At 44.6% G+C, this 17,669-nt stretch overlaps 1 protein-coding gene across 1 annotated transcript in view; it reads left to right on the top strand.

Annotated features, from left to right (window-relative positions):
* LOC147677946 (kelch domain-containing protein 4-like) overlaps positions 1 to 17,669 on the top strand; it is a 214,904-nt gene that overhangs the window by 65,912 nt on the left and 131,323 nt on the right. Inside the window, exon 4 of the mRNA XM_086946543.1 lies at positions 16,479 to 16,577. Within this exon, the coding sequence (XP_086802669.1) occupies positions 16,479 to 16,577 (99 nt within the window). The remainder of the gene's footprint in view (positions 1 to 16,478; positions 16,578 to 17,669) is intronic.

Below are 17,669 nucleotides of genomic sequence, written 5' to 3'. Positions count from 1 at the left end.
CAGGAGAAAGAGAGAATATTTACAAAAGCATCAGATATGCAGTTGACAGTTGTAACATCACAGAAGACCATCATTTTCAGGGGTATGTATGCAATTTTATACACACACACACACACACTCACCCCCCGCCCCCACCCCCACCTTTTCCTCTCTCCGAACATAGATGTTTTCTTGCTTTGTTTTCTTCCCCCATCTTGCTGGCATGGGAAAAGCAGCCAAATCAGAAAAGCACTTGCTGCACCCTTCAAGGCTCAAACTCCTCTTCCTCTCTTCACTGCTGTCAATACATCTAACACCACAGGGGAAATACACACCAATCAAGAGGAGTAGATGTTCCTGTATTTCTTTATTCAAATAGAAGGAGATGCAGGCACAGAGGGTATATTGTATAGCTGATCTTTGTTGGCAAGAAGATAAGAAAGCAGCAGGCGTTGGGTAGCTTAACACCAGTACCTAAATAGCACACAAGACTAATTTCAAGAGGGTGAAGACTATTCTCTGGAACACTATAACGGGGAAAAGGAGAGAGAAAAGAGTGATGGAAAAGGAGGAGAGTGATGGATGAAAAAAAGGAATGTGACAGAGGTTGAGGGAAAAAGTAACTATTGAATCGTTTTCTTGGCAAAATGTTGCAGAATTACATTATAGATGATACACAAAACTGCATAGCCTGTAAAGTGCTGGACTTAAATGCTGAAAGAACTGAGCTTGTTGAATCCTATATGCTGTTGCTAAACCGAAAGCAGCTTTTGATTAAATGTAAAATATTTGCCTCGAGAATTCATGCCTTGAATTCGGGTTTTATCCTCCGCTCACCATGGAGAGTCATAAAAAGCCACTGAACAAAATCTGTTGGTTTTATATAAGAATCCTCTCCAAGGAGTGTTCTTTCGTTGGGAAGCAAGAGAGTGCCACTGTTGCCTGACTCACTGTCTTGTCTCATTTAGCCTATTGTAATTCGATGTTTTTGTAAAAACTTAATATAAGACCTACAGAAAATGCAGAAACATTTCTCAAATTTCTCAAACGCTGAAGAGACTACACTGTATGCCTGTTATGACCATAATGAAGTTCAGACACCTGTCAATTGTATATAATGTATTTGTGTGCCCAGCAAAGGTGCCAAATAAAATCTTGAAATTCACATCAAATTTTCTATTAACCTTCCTGTGATTTTGAAGCTTCGCTTTGAATGGCAAACTGCTTCAGCTTGTTGGGTGAATGAATGAATGAAACATCCTTCCCTTAAGCTTTACGGAAACAAAGAATCTATCATGTTTTAAAAAGACTATATATATATATATTTACCTACTGGCGGTCGCCAGTAGGTATATATAGTTAGGATTTTTTTGAATAGGGATTTCTGAAAATTCTATGTTGAATAACTTTGGCGTTGATGGACGGAATTGGCTGACATTTTCAGGAAAATGGCACATTTTGTTTCTGAGCGTCCCCTGAAAGTTTGGGGGGGTTTCGTCAAGCGGGGCCGAGAAAAAAGGGGGTCCCAAAACGTGTTTTTAACATTGAGTTTTCCATAGGGCGGTTGAACTCACTTTTAGCTCGAACGGCAGAATGGATTTCCACAAAACCTGGCAAAATTGTAGGGACTGGTAGCCCGATGTGCCTTTGCTATGTCTCAAGATATATGCTCCAGTGGTTTTTACGAAAATTAACTTTGAAAAATATATATTGGGCTACATTGGGCTATATATATGTTAGAGCCCAAATGTAGCCCAATGTAGCCCAAAGATGGCCACCAGAGACAAAAAAAACAATTGTAGCCCAAATATCAGCCAGATGTAGCCCAACTATAGCCCAGTGACAGAATGTCCCAGAGTGTTCTAAAGAACAACTAGAGCGCTAACAGTCTTACATATGACAAAAGTATGGCACACCTGAAGTCATCTTGATTGGAATAAATTGTTAACACTTAAAACATTTAATTTGCAAAGGAACAAAATGAGGGGGTTCATTTTGCCATAGAAATTATGATTAGTGCTGAAGAAAGAAAAATTAGGGCACATTTTGAGTGACTTCTCAAATCCTCTTACATTTCATTTAAAAAATTCTGAAATGCAGTCTCCCAAGATGGCCACCAGAGACAAAAGAGCCCAAATGTAGCCCAAATATCAGCCAGATGTAGCCCAACTATAGCCCAAAGACAGAATGTCCCAGAGTGTTATAAAGAACAACTAGAACGCTAACAGTCTTACTTATGACAAAAGTATAGCACACCTGAAGTGATCTTGATTGGAATAAAGTGGTAACACTTAATACATTTAATTTGAAAAGGAACAAAATGAGGGGTTTCATTTTGCCATAGAAATGTTATATATATATGTTAGAAAAAAAGTAAGAAAGAAAAACAGGTTTTTTTAACAAAAAAAAGAGCAAAAATTTAAAAATAGTTATAAAATATGAACATCAATATACATAGGGGTCCAGTATATCTAGCTCAAAGGTCATTATTCCTAAGTAGCTGATAGGACTTATATGTTCTTGGTTTTAATACATTGCACTTTTTCACTTTACGGTGGACGTGGACAGATATAAATACCACATTGCTTACATAGAACCTATAAGTGGTCACCATGTAAATAGGACGAATCGAGTTAAGACAACCAATGTAAATATCAGCTTTTGAGATGTGCCCTAGGACTTTGTCATATTTTAGATAGTGTACCTGCAATAATTCTTGCTAAACTGAGGATATGATGGGATATTTAATTGATATCAGATGAGCAATCTCACTGCATTACTACATGATTTTGCACAAAACATTCAAGCACTTTAGCAGGACATTTTCATAATGGACAAGATATATTATGTAAATATGTTAATATGTATATACATTGCAATAGTATTTCTTCTATTTTTATATATACATATATATTTTTCCAGGAAACATAAGTTTTGCACTAAAAATTGATAAATATATATATTTTTGTATTTGACCATAAATAAGAAACGGAGATAAGTCTTTAATGAACAGTCCAGGGTATTTGACCTATCATTTAAGCTAGATTATTAGCGTTGTATATCTATGTGGTGAAACACTGGGAGAACAAGTTGTGACTAATGAGTATTTTTTCCATGTCCACTCTTAAGATCAAGCATGTGATCAACTCTCTTTTTTTCAACAGAGGCTGTCTCTTTAAAAGAACAGCTCACCCAGTTGGACACTGTCATGTGAACAAGGCTCCTCGGAGCCGAAACGTCATGCGATGTGCTTGCACTGAATAAACGAATTGCACTAATTGGACCGTGTCTGCGTTTGTCTGTGGAGCGGGAGGGACACCTCGCCTGCGGAAATCTTTCGCTGATTGCTTGGATATATATATATATATATATATATATATATATATATATATATATATATATATATATATATATTCACTGAAAAAAACCATAGGTTATAGACCATATATAGTTAGGAATTAGCATTTACAAAACCTTGAAAATTCACTGAAAAAAGCATAGGTTATAGACCATATATAGTTAGGAATTAGCATTTACATAACCTTATTTTACTCACACAAAACCATTGAAATTCGCATATATAGTTAGTTGCACTAACTATATATCGCGCACCCGCAATCCACTGCTGATCATGTCACATATTACATCATTCATGACATGGTCAGTGACATCACTAATGACATCACTGATGACATCACTGATGACATCTCAAATGACATTACTGATGACATCACTGATGACATCTCAAATGACATCACTGATGACATCACTGATGACATCTCATTTGACATTACTGATCACATCACTGATGACATCATTCATGTGATTATACGATGAACCTCTTCAGACTCTAATATAACCTTAGATACACTCAGTGTAAACAGACACTCACAGACTGTCACTCATCCATGGAGTTACTCACACACCTAGTCAGTCATGCAAAGAATCAATCACACCTCCATTTCCTCAACTATACAGTTATACACACCTTACTTATTCAAACATATACTAACACATATTTACTCTCTTATACAATCCCTGATACAAGTTCACAATGATCCATACAGCCACTCGCACATTCACTGGCTCTTATGCACAGTTATTTATATATGTCAACTCTCACATGTACTGTGTTTTACATATGTACTTACTTTGACATGTAGCACTGAGATATCCGTTCACTCACCAATACACTCATGCACACAGTCAACCGCCCATGCAGCTGTTTCCACATGCACTTTTGAACCCATACATCTAGTGAATCAACTGCTCACACATCTATGCACAGAGTCATACACCTCCCAGCCACCCACACACACACTCAGTCTCCCATACACATACTTGGGCAACCAATCAATAACCCATATAGTTACTCATATAGCTACTGATCAACACATGCAGCAGTTTACAGAACAACAGACATAATGATGCACAAATTAAGACAGTTTAGTCACTAACCCATGCACTCAGTGAGACACATTTAATCACTCACTCATACAGTCAGTCATGCACCTACTAAATCATTCATCCAGACACTTATACATCCACTCATTCTTCAATATGTAAGACATATTTTAACTTTACAGAAACATACAGTCACTGGATGTTGTCATCAGTGATGTCATCAGTGATGTCATTTGAGATGTCATCAGTGATGTTACTGACCATGTCATGAATGATGTAATATGTGACATGATCATCAGTGGATTGCGGTTGCGCTATATATAGTTAGTGCAACTAACTATATATGCGAAATTCAATGGTTTTGTGTGAGTAAAATAAGGTTTTGTAAATGCTAATTCCTAACTATATATGGTCTGTAATATATATATATATGTATATATATATATAGATATAGATATATATATATATATATACCAATCCTTGAGAACAAGTCATGCGTTAAGGATGCTGGTACGTGTCTGTGTACTTGATGGTCAAGACTCAGTCTTAAATGATTTGGACCTGGGCATGTACTTACTAATTTGGAGAGTATACCTGCTCAACTTCAAGAGTTTAATGGGGTGTATCTAAAAAGAGAACTGGCACAATCATTGCCTGATTTATTTTCTCTATTTTTAGGTAGAGTCTACTAGACAGCGAATGCTTGTCTGTTGTGAGTCATATTTGGCTTGTAGCCCGCCTAGTGCTTACCACTTGGCTTTTCCTGTCACTCTCAATTGCCTCATTATTCGTGTCCCAGCTTGTCAATCTTGTACTTGTCCCTCGCATTGGAGCATTGTTTCTTTACAACCACTTTCTTCGATTCCCTGGCATTGCTGCTTCCACTGTTTGCTTTTCAAGCATTACTTTTTTCCTTCGTGTGAAACACTCCATTAGAGTATGTGTTTTTGAGCTGTCTTCCTCGTGTACGTCTCCCCACGTACTTGGCGTTGCTCTCTGTTGCCCGGCTGCTTCTGCCTGCCCTTCTCCCTCTTGCACTTGCCCGTATGCTCCTCCCCATTATATAGCCCCCACCTGCGCCCTATGGGTTATGTTATATGTATTTGTATAGTCCACAACTCCCCCGGAAGGGTGTCCTGGGACTGAAGCAGGAGCTCTATGGGCTGAGCCGGGGTTCGGTTTTCGTGAAGATCTAGGTCTTTAGTGTTGTGTGGAATTAAAGAACTGAGCGGGAGGTCATGATGTGCAGGGGCAGGCCGTTCCAGGCTTTAGTAGTGTGGTTGGAGAAGGCTCAAACACCAAATCTGGTTCTGCATATGTGTGATGTGTGTGTGTGTGTGTGTGTGTGTGTGCACGCATAGCTGTCTGGTTGAAGGAAGTATCTGGTAGGCTTGTGAATTTAATGTGGTGATTGAGGTACAACTTTAGTGTTGTGTAAGGCTGTGTATGTGTGCTTGAGGAGTTTGAAGAGTGCTTGTTTGTGAATTGGGAACCAGTGAGATCTTTGAGGTGTGGGGTGAAGTGACTGGGGGGAGGGGTTAAAGGTTGAGGGTGAACCTGGCAGCAAAGTTTTCTAATGTTCTGGAATCTTGTGTTCAGCTGAGCGTTGATTCCAACATAGCGCGCATTGCTGTAGTCCAGCTTGCTGGTAATGAAGGCTTTAATGACAGTTCTGCGATTGTGGCTTATTAACCATTTGAAGATCTTCTTGAGCATTTTGAGTATGTGGAAGCAGAAACTGAAGACTGTATTTACTTGACGGGTCGAAGAGTTGGCTGTTGATTACTATTCTGGAGTTCTTTGCATCGGTTGCTAGGAGCGGAGTGGGTGTGTTTGGCAGGCCACCATGTGGACTTCCAGAGCGAGGTGTCCTTGCCGAAGATTACTACTTTCGTCTTGTCTGTGTTGAGCTTTAGCCAGTTGGTTTTCATCCATCTTCATGACTTCGATCACGTTGCTTTTCCTCAACCCCTTGTTGCTTTCTCTCCCACCCTTTCCCTTTCAGCCCTCTCCTCCATTGCTTTCTCGCCCCCTCCCATGATGCTTCAACATCCACCCCGCCAATTGTTTAGCACTCTGCCACCACCTTGCCACACCGTGGTGCATCACGGTCACCCACCCCATGTTGCTTCCTTTCCCCTCACCGACCCGCTTTAAAAAACAAAACAAGCATTTACAATGCAATGGTTTTGCCTTTGTTAAAGTTAGAGCTATTGGCATTGCTCTTGACATTATATTTATTTGTTTTTTTAACATAAATAAATGGCATTGCCATTTACAATGCCACTAGCTTTATCTCTCGCAAATGACACACACAAACACACACAGAGCCCCCCCCCACACACACCCATACAGAGCCCCCCCACACACACCCACACAGCCCCCCACACACACAGCCACACAAAGCTTCCCACACACACAGCCACACAAAGCTTCCCACACACACAGCTACACAGAGCCCTCCACACACACCCACACAGCACAAGCAGGCAACAGGGGCACACGGAGGCACAAGCAGTGGGTGCATCGGTGGAGCTGAGTGGTGGGTGCATCGGTGGAGCTGTGTCGGTGGAGCTGTGTGGTGGGTGCATCGGTGGAGCTGTGTGGTGGGTGCATCGGTGGAGCTGTGTGGTGGGTGCATCGGTGGAGCTGTGTGGTGGGTGCATCGGTGGAGCTGTGTGGTGGGTGCATCGGTGGAACTGTGTCGGTGGAGCTGTGTGGTGGGTGCATCGGTGGAGCTGGGTGGTGGGTGCATCGGTGGAGCTGTGTCGGTGGAGCTGTGTGGTGGCTGCATCGGTGGAGCTGTGTGGTGGGTGCATCGGTGGAGCTGGGTGGTGGGAGCATCGGTGGAGCTGTGTCGGTGGAGCTGTGTGGTGGCTGCATCGGTGGAGCTGTGTGGTGGTTGCATCGGTGAAGCTGTGTGGTGGGTGCATCGGTGGAGCTGTGTCGGTGGAGCTGTGTGGTGGCTGCATCGGTGGAGCTGGGTGGTGGGTGCATCGGTGGAGCTGTGTGGTGGGTGCATCGGTGGAGCTCTGTGGTGGGTGCATCTGTAGGGCTGTGTGGTGGGTGCCTCGGTGGAGCTGTGTGGTGGGTGCCTCAGTGGAGCTGTGTGGTGGGTGCATCGGTGGTGCTGTGTCGGTGGAGCTGTGTGGTGGGTGCATCAGTGGAGCTGTGTGGTGGGTGCATCTGTGGAGCTGTGTGGTGGGGGCATTGTAGAGCTGTGTGGTGGGGGCATGGTAGAGCTGTGTGGTGGGTGCCTCGGTGGAGCTGTGTGGTGGGTGCCTCGGTGGAGCTGTGTGGTGGGTGCATCGGTGGAGCTGGGTGGTGGGTGCATCGGTGGAGCTGTGTCGGTGGAGCTGTGTGGTGGCTGCATCGGTGGAGCTGTGTGGTGGCTGCATCGGTGGAGCTGTGCGGTGGGTGCATCGGTGGAGCTGTGTGGTGGGTGCATCGGTGGAGCTGTGTGGTGGGTGCATCGGTGGAGCTGTGTCGGTGGAGCTGAGTGGTGGGTGCATCGGTGGAGCTGGGTGGTGGGTGCATTGGTGGAGCTGGGTGGTGGGTGCATCGGTGGAGCTGTGTCGGTGGAGCTGTGTGGTGGTTGCATCGGTGGAGCTGTGTGGTGGGTGCATCGGTGGAGATGTGTCGGTGGAGCTGTGTGGTGGCTGCATCGGTGGAGCTGTGTGGGGGGTGCATCGGTGAAGCTGTGTGGTGGCTGCATCGGTGGAGTTGTGTGGTGGGTGCATCGGTGGAGCTGTGTCGGTGGAGCTGTGTGGTGGGTGCATCGGTGGAGCTGGGTGGTGGGTGCATCAGTGGAGCTGTGTGGTGGGTGCCTCAGTGGAGCTGTGTGGTTGGTGCATCGGTGGAGCTCTGTGGTTGGTGCATCGGTGGAGCTGTGTCGGTGGAGCTGTGTGGTGGGTGCATCAGTGGAGCTTTGTGGTGGGTGCATTTGTGGAGCTGTGTGGTGGGTGCATCAGTGGAGCTGTGTGGTGGGGGCATGGTAGAGCTGTGTGGTGGGTGCCTCGGTGGAGCTGTGTGGTGGGTGCCTCGGTGGAGCTCTGTGGTGGGTGCATCAGTGAAGCTGTGTGGTGGGTGCATCGGTGGAGCTTAGTGGGTGCATTGGGGGAGCTGTGTGGAGGGTGCATTGGTGGAGCTTAGTTGGAGCATCGGTGGAGCTGTGTGGTGGGTGCCTCGGTGGAGCTGTGTGGTGGGTGCATCAGTGGAGCTGTGCGGTGGGTGCATCGGTGGAGCTGTGCGGTGGGTGCATCGGTGGAGCTGTGTGATGGCTGTGGAGTGAAAACTGGAATGTTGCTTCTCTTGTGAACTGGCTTTAATTTCCATCTTTGTTCTACGTGTTACAACTTGAGGCATATTTAAATCAGTTGTGCTAATGTCCGATCCCGGAAACTGCATTGTGCACACTTCTAATTTCAGGGCCTCAAGTAGCAGTCACTGTGTTTTATTTGGGAACAACTCGTCTCTGGTGGTTGTTCTCTAGGAAGATAATGCAGAGGTGCGAATGGAGATGTCTGGAGTGAATGGGACGAAGGGCTGTTTTTTTTTTCTTCTTCAATTTGCATCACGGGACCTGTGTATTAATGTCAACCTTTTTGTTGCCTCGCGAATGAGGTTGATTTCATCACATACATTCAATGAGGACTAAACCTCTTTAGGAAGGTGTTGCAGGTTTGCAAAAATGGTTACCCATATTGAAGTCTTTAGAAGCATGGTGCTTTGTAGGATGGCGAAAATCACTGAAAAGCGGACATCATCCAAATAAGGGTAAGTTAACAAGAATGCGTCTGCATGTATGGCAAAGTTACGTTTGAGACTGCGAAGAAAAACCTCACTGAATGAGAGATCAAATGAGCATAGGCGTTGTTGCTCTGTATGGGAATTGTGCTCTGGCAGGGGCAGCCAAGGCTTTCGTAATCTACAAAACAAGAGTTAATTGATTTGGGTAATAACTGTCAATCGTTTAACAGCAAAAGAGGCCTGATCTGGTATTTGCCTGGAGCCTTGCAAATGGTGGCCATAAAGTCTCCATGGTTAGATTGATATATTTTTGCTATGTTGTTTCTTCGTGTCCATGGTTGCCTGTTTGTATGTAGGCCCAGGCTGCAGAGTCTAGAGACTGCATTACTGCCTGTGTAAATCGACTCTCCCTGTGGCCGAGGGCCTCTGTCTCAAAGCTGTGCCAGGGGCTCGGCCTCGGCGCTGAGCGAGAGGGAGGGAGGGAGGGAGGGAGAGAGGAAGGAGGGGTAGATAGAAATGCAAGGCCGCAAATTAAAAAAACAAGCATTGGTAAATGCATTGTAAAAAAAGCGGAATGAAGTCCCAGGCATCAGAGCTAGGGAAAGTTTAGTGTGCAGGCCAGGGAACGTTAAGTAAACGAGTCTGGGAGAAGGCAGACAAGCCCTCGGCATTGCCGTGGTGGGGCGGGGGGGGGGGCGGGGAGAGGCAAGAAGGGAAGAATAGGGGAGAGTAAGGGTGACGAGACGCACGCGGAGCAGCAGCCTTTGATGTGCCGGCCGGCCGTGGGCAGTGAATAATTAGGGGAGGAGAAATGCCAGAGCACACACTGGGGTAAGCTTGTGGAGGGAGGCTGGTGGCTTTGATGCTGTGCACGCGCTTTTTCACGGGCACAGCATCAAATCGCACGCGCTTTTTCATGGGCACAGCATCTAATCGCCCGTTTAGTTAAGCTCTGGATAAGCCATAATATGTCTCGACATCTGCAATGCTTGCGCATTGTCAGAGGTCGAGCCCTAAAAAAGACCACTGAGTCTTTTTTTACGTGCGTGCATGCATCTACGTAATGAGACAGATGCTTTTTTCCCTTTCATTTTATCAGCCAATCAAATATTGTTTGGAAAGTGGTGGGGGTAAGCAACGAGAAAGCAAAGAAGCAACGGGCGAAAGTGGGAAGGGAGGACACCGGGGCATGGGGGTGCGCACGCAGTGAGGGACTCAAACCACACAGATGGTGCTGCTGAGGGTTAAGCAACGTGGATGGTACAGGCCGAGGAGAAACTAAATGGAAAGGAGAGCAACATGAAGCACGGATGGCATCGGTAAGAAAAGTAAGCAGGCAAGAAAGCAATGAGGGAGCGGGAACACACAAGGGTGAGCACATGATGGAGGGGCAGGGTAGAACCACAGAGGTGAGAGAGCAGCGCACAGAGGGGGAGAGATGAGGTTTAGTGAGACAGATAACATGCACTCTCCTGGAGTGCTAAAACAAAAAGAAAAAAAAAGTAGCGCTGAAATAGCGAGCAGTGTAAGGACCTGCTCCATGGGATAAACAAACTTAAAAAGAGCAGGAAAGCGCGCACATGCTAGTAGGAAGTAAGCAAATAAGAGAGAGAATAAGTCGGCCCATGGTAAGCGAAAGGCAGGGTACAAGCTCACTGTAAGTTAGCAATACATCTTGCAACAGAGAGTGAAAGCGCTGCCTTGTAGGCGAAACCTATTGTGGCGGCTACAAGTCAGTCCATTCACACTGGATGGATCCAAAGTAAAGGAGTAACAAACAGTTTGAAAGGTAAAACACCATCCAAGTCTATTTGAAAGAGGGAATCTCGTGACACCTGCTTTCTTCAGTAAAGCCTGGCTGATCCTGATAAGAGCCAGGCACCCAGCACAAGTAAATCAACTCCTCAGGTATAAATTGATGAATAAAGTATGCAAAACGAAGACGGGAACACTCGTATTTCCTCAATTAAGGTGGATGGAACTCTTAATCGACATGCAAAACTTCAAATTAATTGGCAAAGAGTCTGTTTTCTGGAGTCCTAAACTTAAGGATTAGTAAAATTGTCTGCAAGGAAATATATAGGGCATACAAGACTATTTCCTTTAGACAGTTGTACCGGTTCTTACAACGTCTCTATCTTCAAGCACTATCTAAAAGCCTACAGAGCCTCAAGCAATCTCAGAATGGCAAGTAACTCTGAATTATAAGAATGCAATATGAAGTCAAATATCACCGGGTCCGGCGGCTGCTGGACGAGAGCTCCCGCTCCTCGTGACTCTCCGGGGCCGAGGAGGGACGTTCTCTTTCCCCGGGGCTCCTCCTGTGCAAGCAGATCAACTCACCTGCACCTTGGGACGGCGGCACTTCTCCGGTCTCCCTTTTCGGCATGGGAGACCGGCAACATCGACGGCGGCAATCTCGCTGGCACTTCTCCGGTCTCCCTCTTTGGCATGGGAGACCGGCAACGTCCTCCGCATCTCCCGGGGCTCCTTCCAGGCCACGGGAGCCCCGCGGGCGCCGCCATACTTCCTTCTTCCCCCGGGCTGCGGGGGGTGGGCACTTCCGGCCGGCCGCGCGAGGATTGGCCGGCCGGCCGGTCACTTCCGGGTCGCCGCGGGCAGCGCGGCGGCCCGTCTCTAGCTCAGGCAGGCGGGCTGGGGACGGGAGGGTAGAGGGAGGAGGGAGACTGGATGGAGGCGAGCTGGGAGTGAGAGTGCAGGGAGGTGGGAGGTTACAGGGCAGAGGAGCGCGCAGAGCGAGAAGCGCCGAGAGGGAGAGACCAGGGGGAGGGGAGTCTGCGGGGAGCGGGCCTGGCTGAGACAACAGGAAAGCACGGTCACCAGCGGGAGGGGGGCGGGAACGGGGACGGGAGACGCTGCGAGCAGGAGAGGGGGTGGGAACAACGGAGACCAGGGGGAGGGGAGTCTGCGGGGAGCGGGCCTGGCTGAGACAACAGGAAAGCACGGTCACCAGCGGGAGGGGGGCGGGAACGGGGACGGGAGACGCTGCGAGCAGGAGAGGGGGTGGGAACAGCGGGAAATTAAAGCAAGCACTCACCTGGACTTCTTCCGGGTGCCTTCAATGCCGGACCGGATTCGGGGGCATTCCCGGCTTTCGGCTGACGTCGCGTGACGTCGGCAAAAGCCAAAGAATCTCGGGAACGCCCCCGTGTCTGGTCCGGCATTGACGGACAGGCCCCTCATCCAATGGCTAGGCTCCATTTATGGAGCCAGCCAATGAATGACGAGGGCCGACCCAAAGCCACACTACAGTTCTCATTAGGTTTTTGCTGCGCAAAAAAGATGCGCAGAGCGCATCTTTTTGGCGAGGCAAAACCTAAAAAACCACAAAAAAACTTTCTTTTGCACATTTTCTTTTCTTATTAGGTACCAATCCAACTCTGATCTCTAACAAAAATTAACAACAACAAACAATTACCTCTGTCATTTTGTAGGTGAGACTGATTGGCTTTGCCATTGCTTGTTTTGGTTACCTTTGTTAAAGTTCACAGAAGAAAGACTTTATGTTGATTTAATTGTTCTTCAAACCTCGTGGTCTGTGTCTTTATCAAAACAGTTTTTTTTGTTTTTTGCATTCACTTTTGGGCCTACAATCTTTGGCGTTCTCTCTGTATCTTTCTTCTATTATTGTAGGTTCTTTCAGTGTTGAGTGTTAACATATTTTTAGTGAAGTTCCATCTAAAAGTCTTTTAGAAGGTTATTTTCATAACCAGCTTTTTGGTGCCTCTGTCCAGCTTTCTCCATCCTCATTCTCCTTGTGATTCTGCCCTTATGACAACTTTTGAATTTTTCTCTTACATGCTGTTTCTTTAGCCTCTGGGGTTACAAAACAATGGGGTAGACCCAGATATGTCACTAGGACGTGTGTAAAGTATGGTACATAAAGGGGTTTGGTAGTTCCCAATGGAAACATAATAAAAATATCAACATCGCCTTTAAATCAATTAAATCTTCAGCCTCTGTCTGCTCGCTGCAGTTTGGTTGCAAATTAACCATTCTGGAGGTGAAATATTCTTCCCTCAGTTCATAATGCTTATTAAAGACACAAAAATCAGCCCTGCTGATACAAATTTGCAAATTAGTAATTGTAGTAAAGGGCAACAACACAAAACTGGTGTGACACTTGTCAGTTACCATTGGAAACATCATCCATGTTATGTAGAAACTGGCCACTGGGGAAAGAGACCTATGTAAATCACATAGTGATGTCTACATAGCAGAGCTGCTGAATAAAATCAAGCCTACTGCACCGCTGCTAAAGTTTGATGGTGTAACACATTTGTATGGGGCTGAAGGAAGAAGCACGCAATGCAGAGTATCAGATAAGAGGAAAACAAGATAAAAAGGCAGTGTGGCTTGAGCCCAAAAATGCACACAAGATTCGTCAGGAGTTGGGGAGCAGGATCAAAGAGTATTTAGGGAATTGTTCTGTGAATGTGAACGTAGAGAGGAAAAGGCGATAACTCTGGGAATAGTAGAGGAGGCCACTGATCCGGGTGAAGAGAGACTGCACTTCAGCAAACCTTTCGCTCAAGGTTGACAGTTTAAGAATTAACCGAGGACCCCCTTGCCCAACACACATAGCTACCTACATTGTCGCCACACATCACAGCCATCCTCCTTCTCCTGTATTTTTAGCTGTTTTCAACCCCACTTACCTTATTCGCCACTCTCTTGTTTATTAGTTTGCTATGTTCCCAAGCCAACCTTTCACTGTAGACTGGCAATCCGTCGGAGCCCACCTATCCTTTTACTAGTTGTGTCCCCATAACCTCTGTACAGGGGGCCCCTTCTCTCCTCAACTTCACCACTTCACTTTGTGATTCCATTACATTGTCTAGGTACTTCTACAGCCTCAATGCTGGCCACATCTAGATTTTCCTCATACACAGTCTCAGATATCAGACTATTTTATTGCTATTCGTCACTGGGTGGCTTTACACTCCCTTTTGCTGAACTCTTCTAAATCCGTAGTTCTATTCTTTCGTTCCGCTGCTACAATTCCCTCCACTCTTAGCTCCATCTGCTCCCTACTGGACACACTCACTTTTGCATTATTGGCCATAGTCCTAAGAGTATTCTTCATTTACTCAATGTGCAAAAATTAATTAATTACCTCAGATGCCACTGCATATAGATATCAAATCTTAAATATATGCAGAATGCGTCTTTTATATCCCTTTCCACTATGTAAGAGAACTAATCAACAAACTGGTTATTAACAGTCTATTAGTGGGTACCCCTCATCATGCTTTCCTTCCCATTGACCTAGTTCTAAGCATTGCCACTAGAGTACTTTTCATTTGCCCTCACAAACCTCCCCAAATCATCATACCAACATCAAGTTGGTTAGTTTTCTCCTGAACAGAACTCTCTACAAACGTATGAAGCTGACCTTCAAAGACCTACATGGAGACTCTTTATCAGTAAGTCCCCTGACTCAACTCAGGATCCGCTAATTTGCAATTCTTTTCGCACCAAAACCACTGTGTGCCCATCCGGATTCCAATCTTTTCATCTTCTTAGACACAGCCACTGAACTACTCTAATGCTGTAGCACTGAACATTGGGACCTCTTCTTCACAACAAGACGTTAAATCTAAGCTAAAAACATGTATGTTTTAAATTGGAATGCCACGCAGATTAAGAATTTCACATGCAAGGGCCTCAAAATGTAAATACGCTACGATTGTTTTTCTGTTGTGATTGTATATACTTTTCAGTATGCTATTTCAAATGCCTGTTTACCCTTGCTGTTCTTAAACACCAAACAGCTTACTTTACAGTTCCTCCTATGTACTAGATGTCTTCCTGACCTTTATGTTCAAGATTACTATTCAAAATAATGCTTACTGTTCTAATAAATTGCAATTGAAAATAATATCAAATTCAACACACTGTACTTGAACTCTTAAGCACACACAACGAATAATGTGAGTAAATGGACTGCTTTTCATTATAATCATCAAGATACATTGGAGCAGGCTTGCCATTGATTTTGCAAATGCACCCCACTTAAATTGCAGTAAATGTGACCGGTATTGCTGTCTTGAAGCCACGTGCTGTAATCATTGAACTGTAGACAGTGTGACTAATCCTCCTCTTTGTCAGCACCTCTGGCCTCTTCAACTGAAATCCAGAGTCTGTGGGGAAATGCTTTTCTGGGCTTTCTATTGAGAGGGATCTCAACACTAGCACCTTTACTTTTTGGCCTTTGAAAGGACTTGTGTAGTCTCTCACTACTAGTACTCTTGACTAACCTAAAATACATTTCTATTTTGTGTATAGCACTAACTGTGTAATGACTAGGTCAGAGCAAACCTTTGGTTCACATGTTTTCTAGCATGGCAACCTATTCTTCGCAGAAACTGTTGGCTGACCTCGAGATTTGGAGTGCACAAAGCAGCAGCCCTCCCAATCACTATCTAATTCTGTGGAGTCCAGAGGTGTCTTCATAGCCCGATATTTGGAACCAACCATAAAGCGACTTCAGTACTAAGTGCAGGTCCCATCCCTACAGCAAGCAAGACTCCAAGTTGCACTCCAAACTTTATCCACACATGGAAACCCTAAGGTGCAGCAGCTTAAATGGTGTTGCCTCTCCACTAAAGTGCCAAACCAGTGTAGCACACATATCAAGATACTAAACACAATGGTGTTGTCTACACATGTGGATAAGTTACAGGTGCCACAGGAAGGTTGTGGTACAATAAAGGTAATATGGTGCTGCAGCTGCTCCTACAGTAATAACACATCCACGCAAAAAAAACAAAGCAACATTGTCTGTTTTGGAAACATCAGTGTGAGGTGATCTATTCAAGTTGCAAAAAGACTTCTTCAACCCAAGGATGAGATTTAGATTACTGTGCATTTTTGGAACAAGTCATGCAAATGACGTGCCCTACAACTACATGCCTTTCCGAGGAACAGACTTGTCTGTACCCAAGTTTCAGTTTGCCTCTGATAGTAATTTTTTCAAGCGGTGATGTAGGCAGTATGTTGTTCTCTGTATCCATTTAATGCTGACTTTAAATAAGGCATCTTCTTTGTGCAAAGTGGCCTTTGTGTAATCTTGTATAGTTTCTTGGTGATATTTGACATTTTGTTTTTCTTTAAACGAAATACAGTGAACAAGCGCTCATCCTCTGTTGGAAGTGCCTGTACATCAAGGGTTCTTTTTCTAGGCCATCTGAATGTATTTCAACCTGCATGTATGGGCTGCTTTTCATTCAAAGTCTCCACTTATGGTCATGATCTTTTTTTTTTTTTTCGTTTTGTTATTTTGAAAATTATAATTCTAGTATTCTTTTCATTCTCCATTGCAGACTTTCCTCTATAATGAACTGTATATCTACAATATCAAGAAGAATACCTGGTCTAAGGTGGATATCCCTGGACCTCCGCCAAGGCGCTGCGCTCACCAGGTAGGGTATAATCAAAGTGTGCTGGTGCGAGTTGATATAGATTTGATTTCTGAAGATCTTCGTGTCACACAAGTTTTTAGGTACATGGAAGATAAATTTGCAGCAGGGTTGTATGCCAAAACAGCAACTTTTTTATATTGACTTATAAAAAGATTGAATCTAGAATAGAGGCTAACACTATAGTGTCAAAGCAAGTGTATAAAGTATCAATTTGCTATTCTTCACTCCACATCTACTTACATTGACAGTCTAATATATTTCGCCAGCTTTGCAGATGCAGAGTTATGAATCCTGTAGATTGATATAAATAAAATTGGCAATGTGGTAAAACACTGTAATATTATCTTCTGTGGAAAAGTTGGCATCCAAGATCACATCCAGGCTTCATACTCCATTTGATGTTGTCAATGAGAAGTTTGCGAGACAGGTAGGGGACGACTAAGTTCCTTGGGTCAAATGTTCAAGTGCTCATAGTGCTCCCTTTCTATAATTTGTGGCCAGATGGGGATGAGGGCGGATGCAGTTCCTCCGCCAGTGTTGAGACCAGTTTGGTCGCAAAAACTGAGTTTTCTTTCACAAAATTTACCACCTGAGAGAAGGCGAGTCTCTCAATCAGTTAAACTTGGAATAGATCATTGGCAATCATTGGGTGGCTGGCAATATCAGGCAATAATCTTTGTAATTGGTTTTGATATATGAGCTCTTGAGGTCACCGGCTTTACTTATTGCAACCATCTTGTGGCTAGCTTTTAAGAATATACTGGAACGAAGAATATAGATATATAATTTTTTTTCAATCCTCAGTTTTCGGTTATGGAGTACAGGGCTGTCGCAGGTGGTCCGAGCCAGAATACCAGCAATTCTTCATATGCTCTCCTAAAGTACCCGTTTTTCTCAGGAACCACTCGGACACCCAGATTGCTGCAATTCATTTATTTAGCAAGTAAAAAACCACGCGCCAAACGCGTTGTTTTTTACTTTCTAAATAAATAAATTGCAGCAATCTGGGTGTCCGAGTGGTTCCTGAGAAAAACGGGTACTTTAGGAGAATATATATATATATATATATATATATATATATATATATTACCT

This window comes from Lissotriton vulgaris, chromosome 12 (genome assembly GCF_964263255.1).
Source record: "Lissotriton vulgaris chromosome 12, aLisVul1.2, whole genome shotgun sequence".
Lineage (NCBI taxonomy): Eukaryota > Metazoa > Chordata > Amphibia > Caudata > Salamandridae > Lissotriton > Lissotriton vulgaris.
The sequence above is the reverse complement of the archived record's forward strand: the minus strand, read 5'-3'. Positions and strand labels throughout refer to the sequence as shown.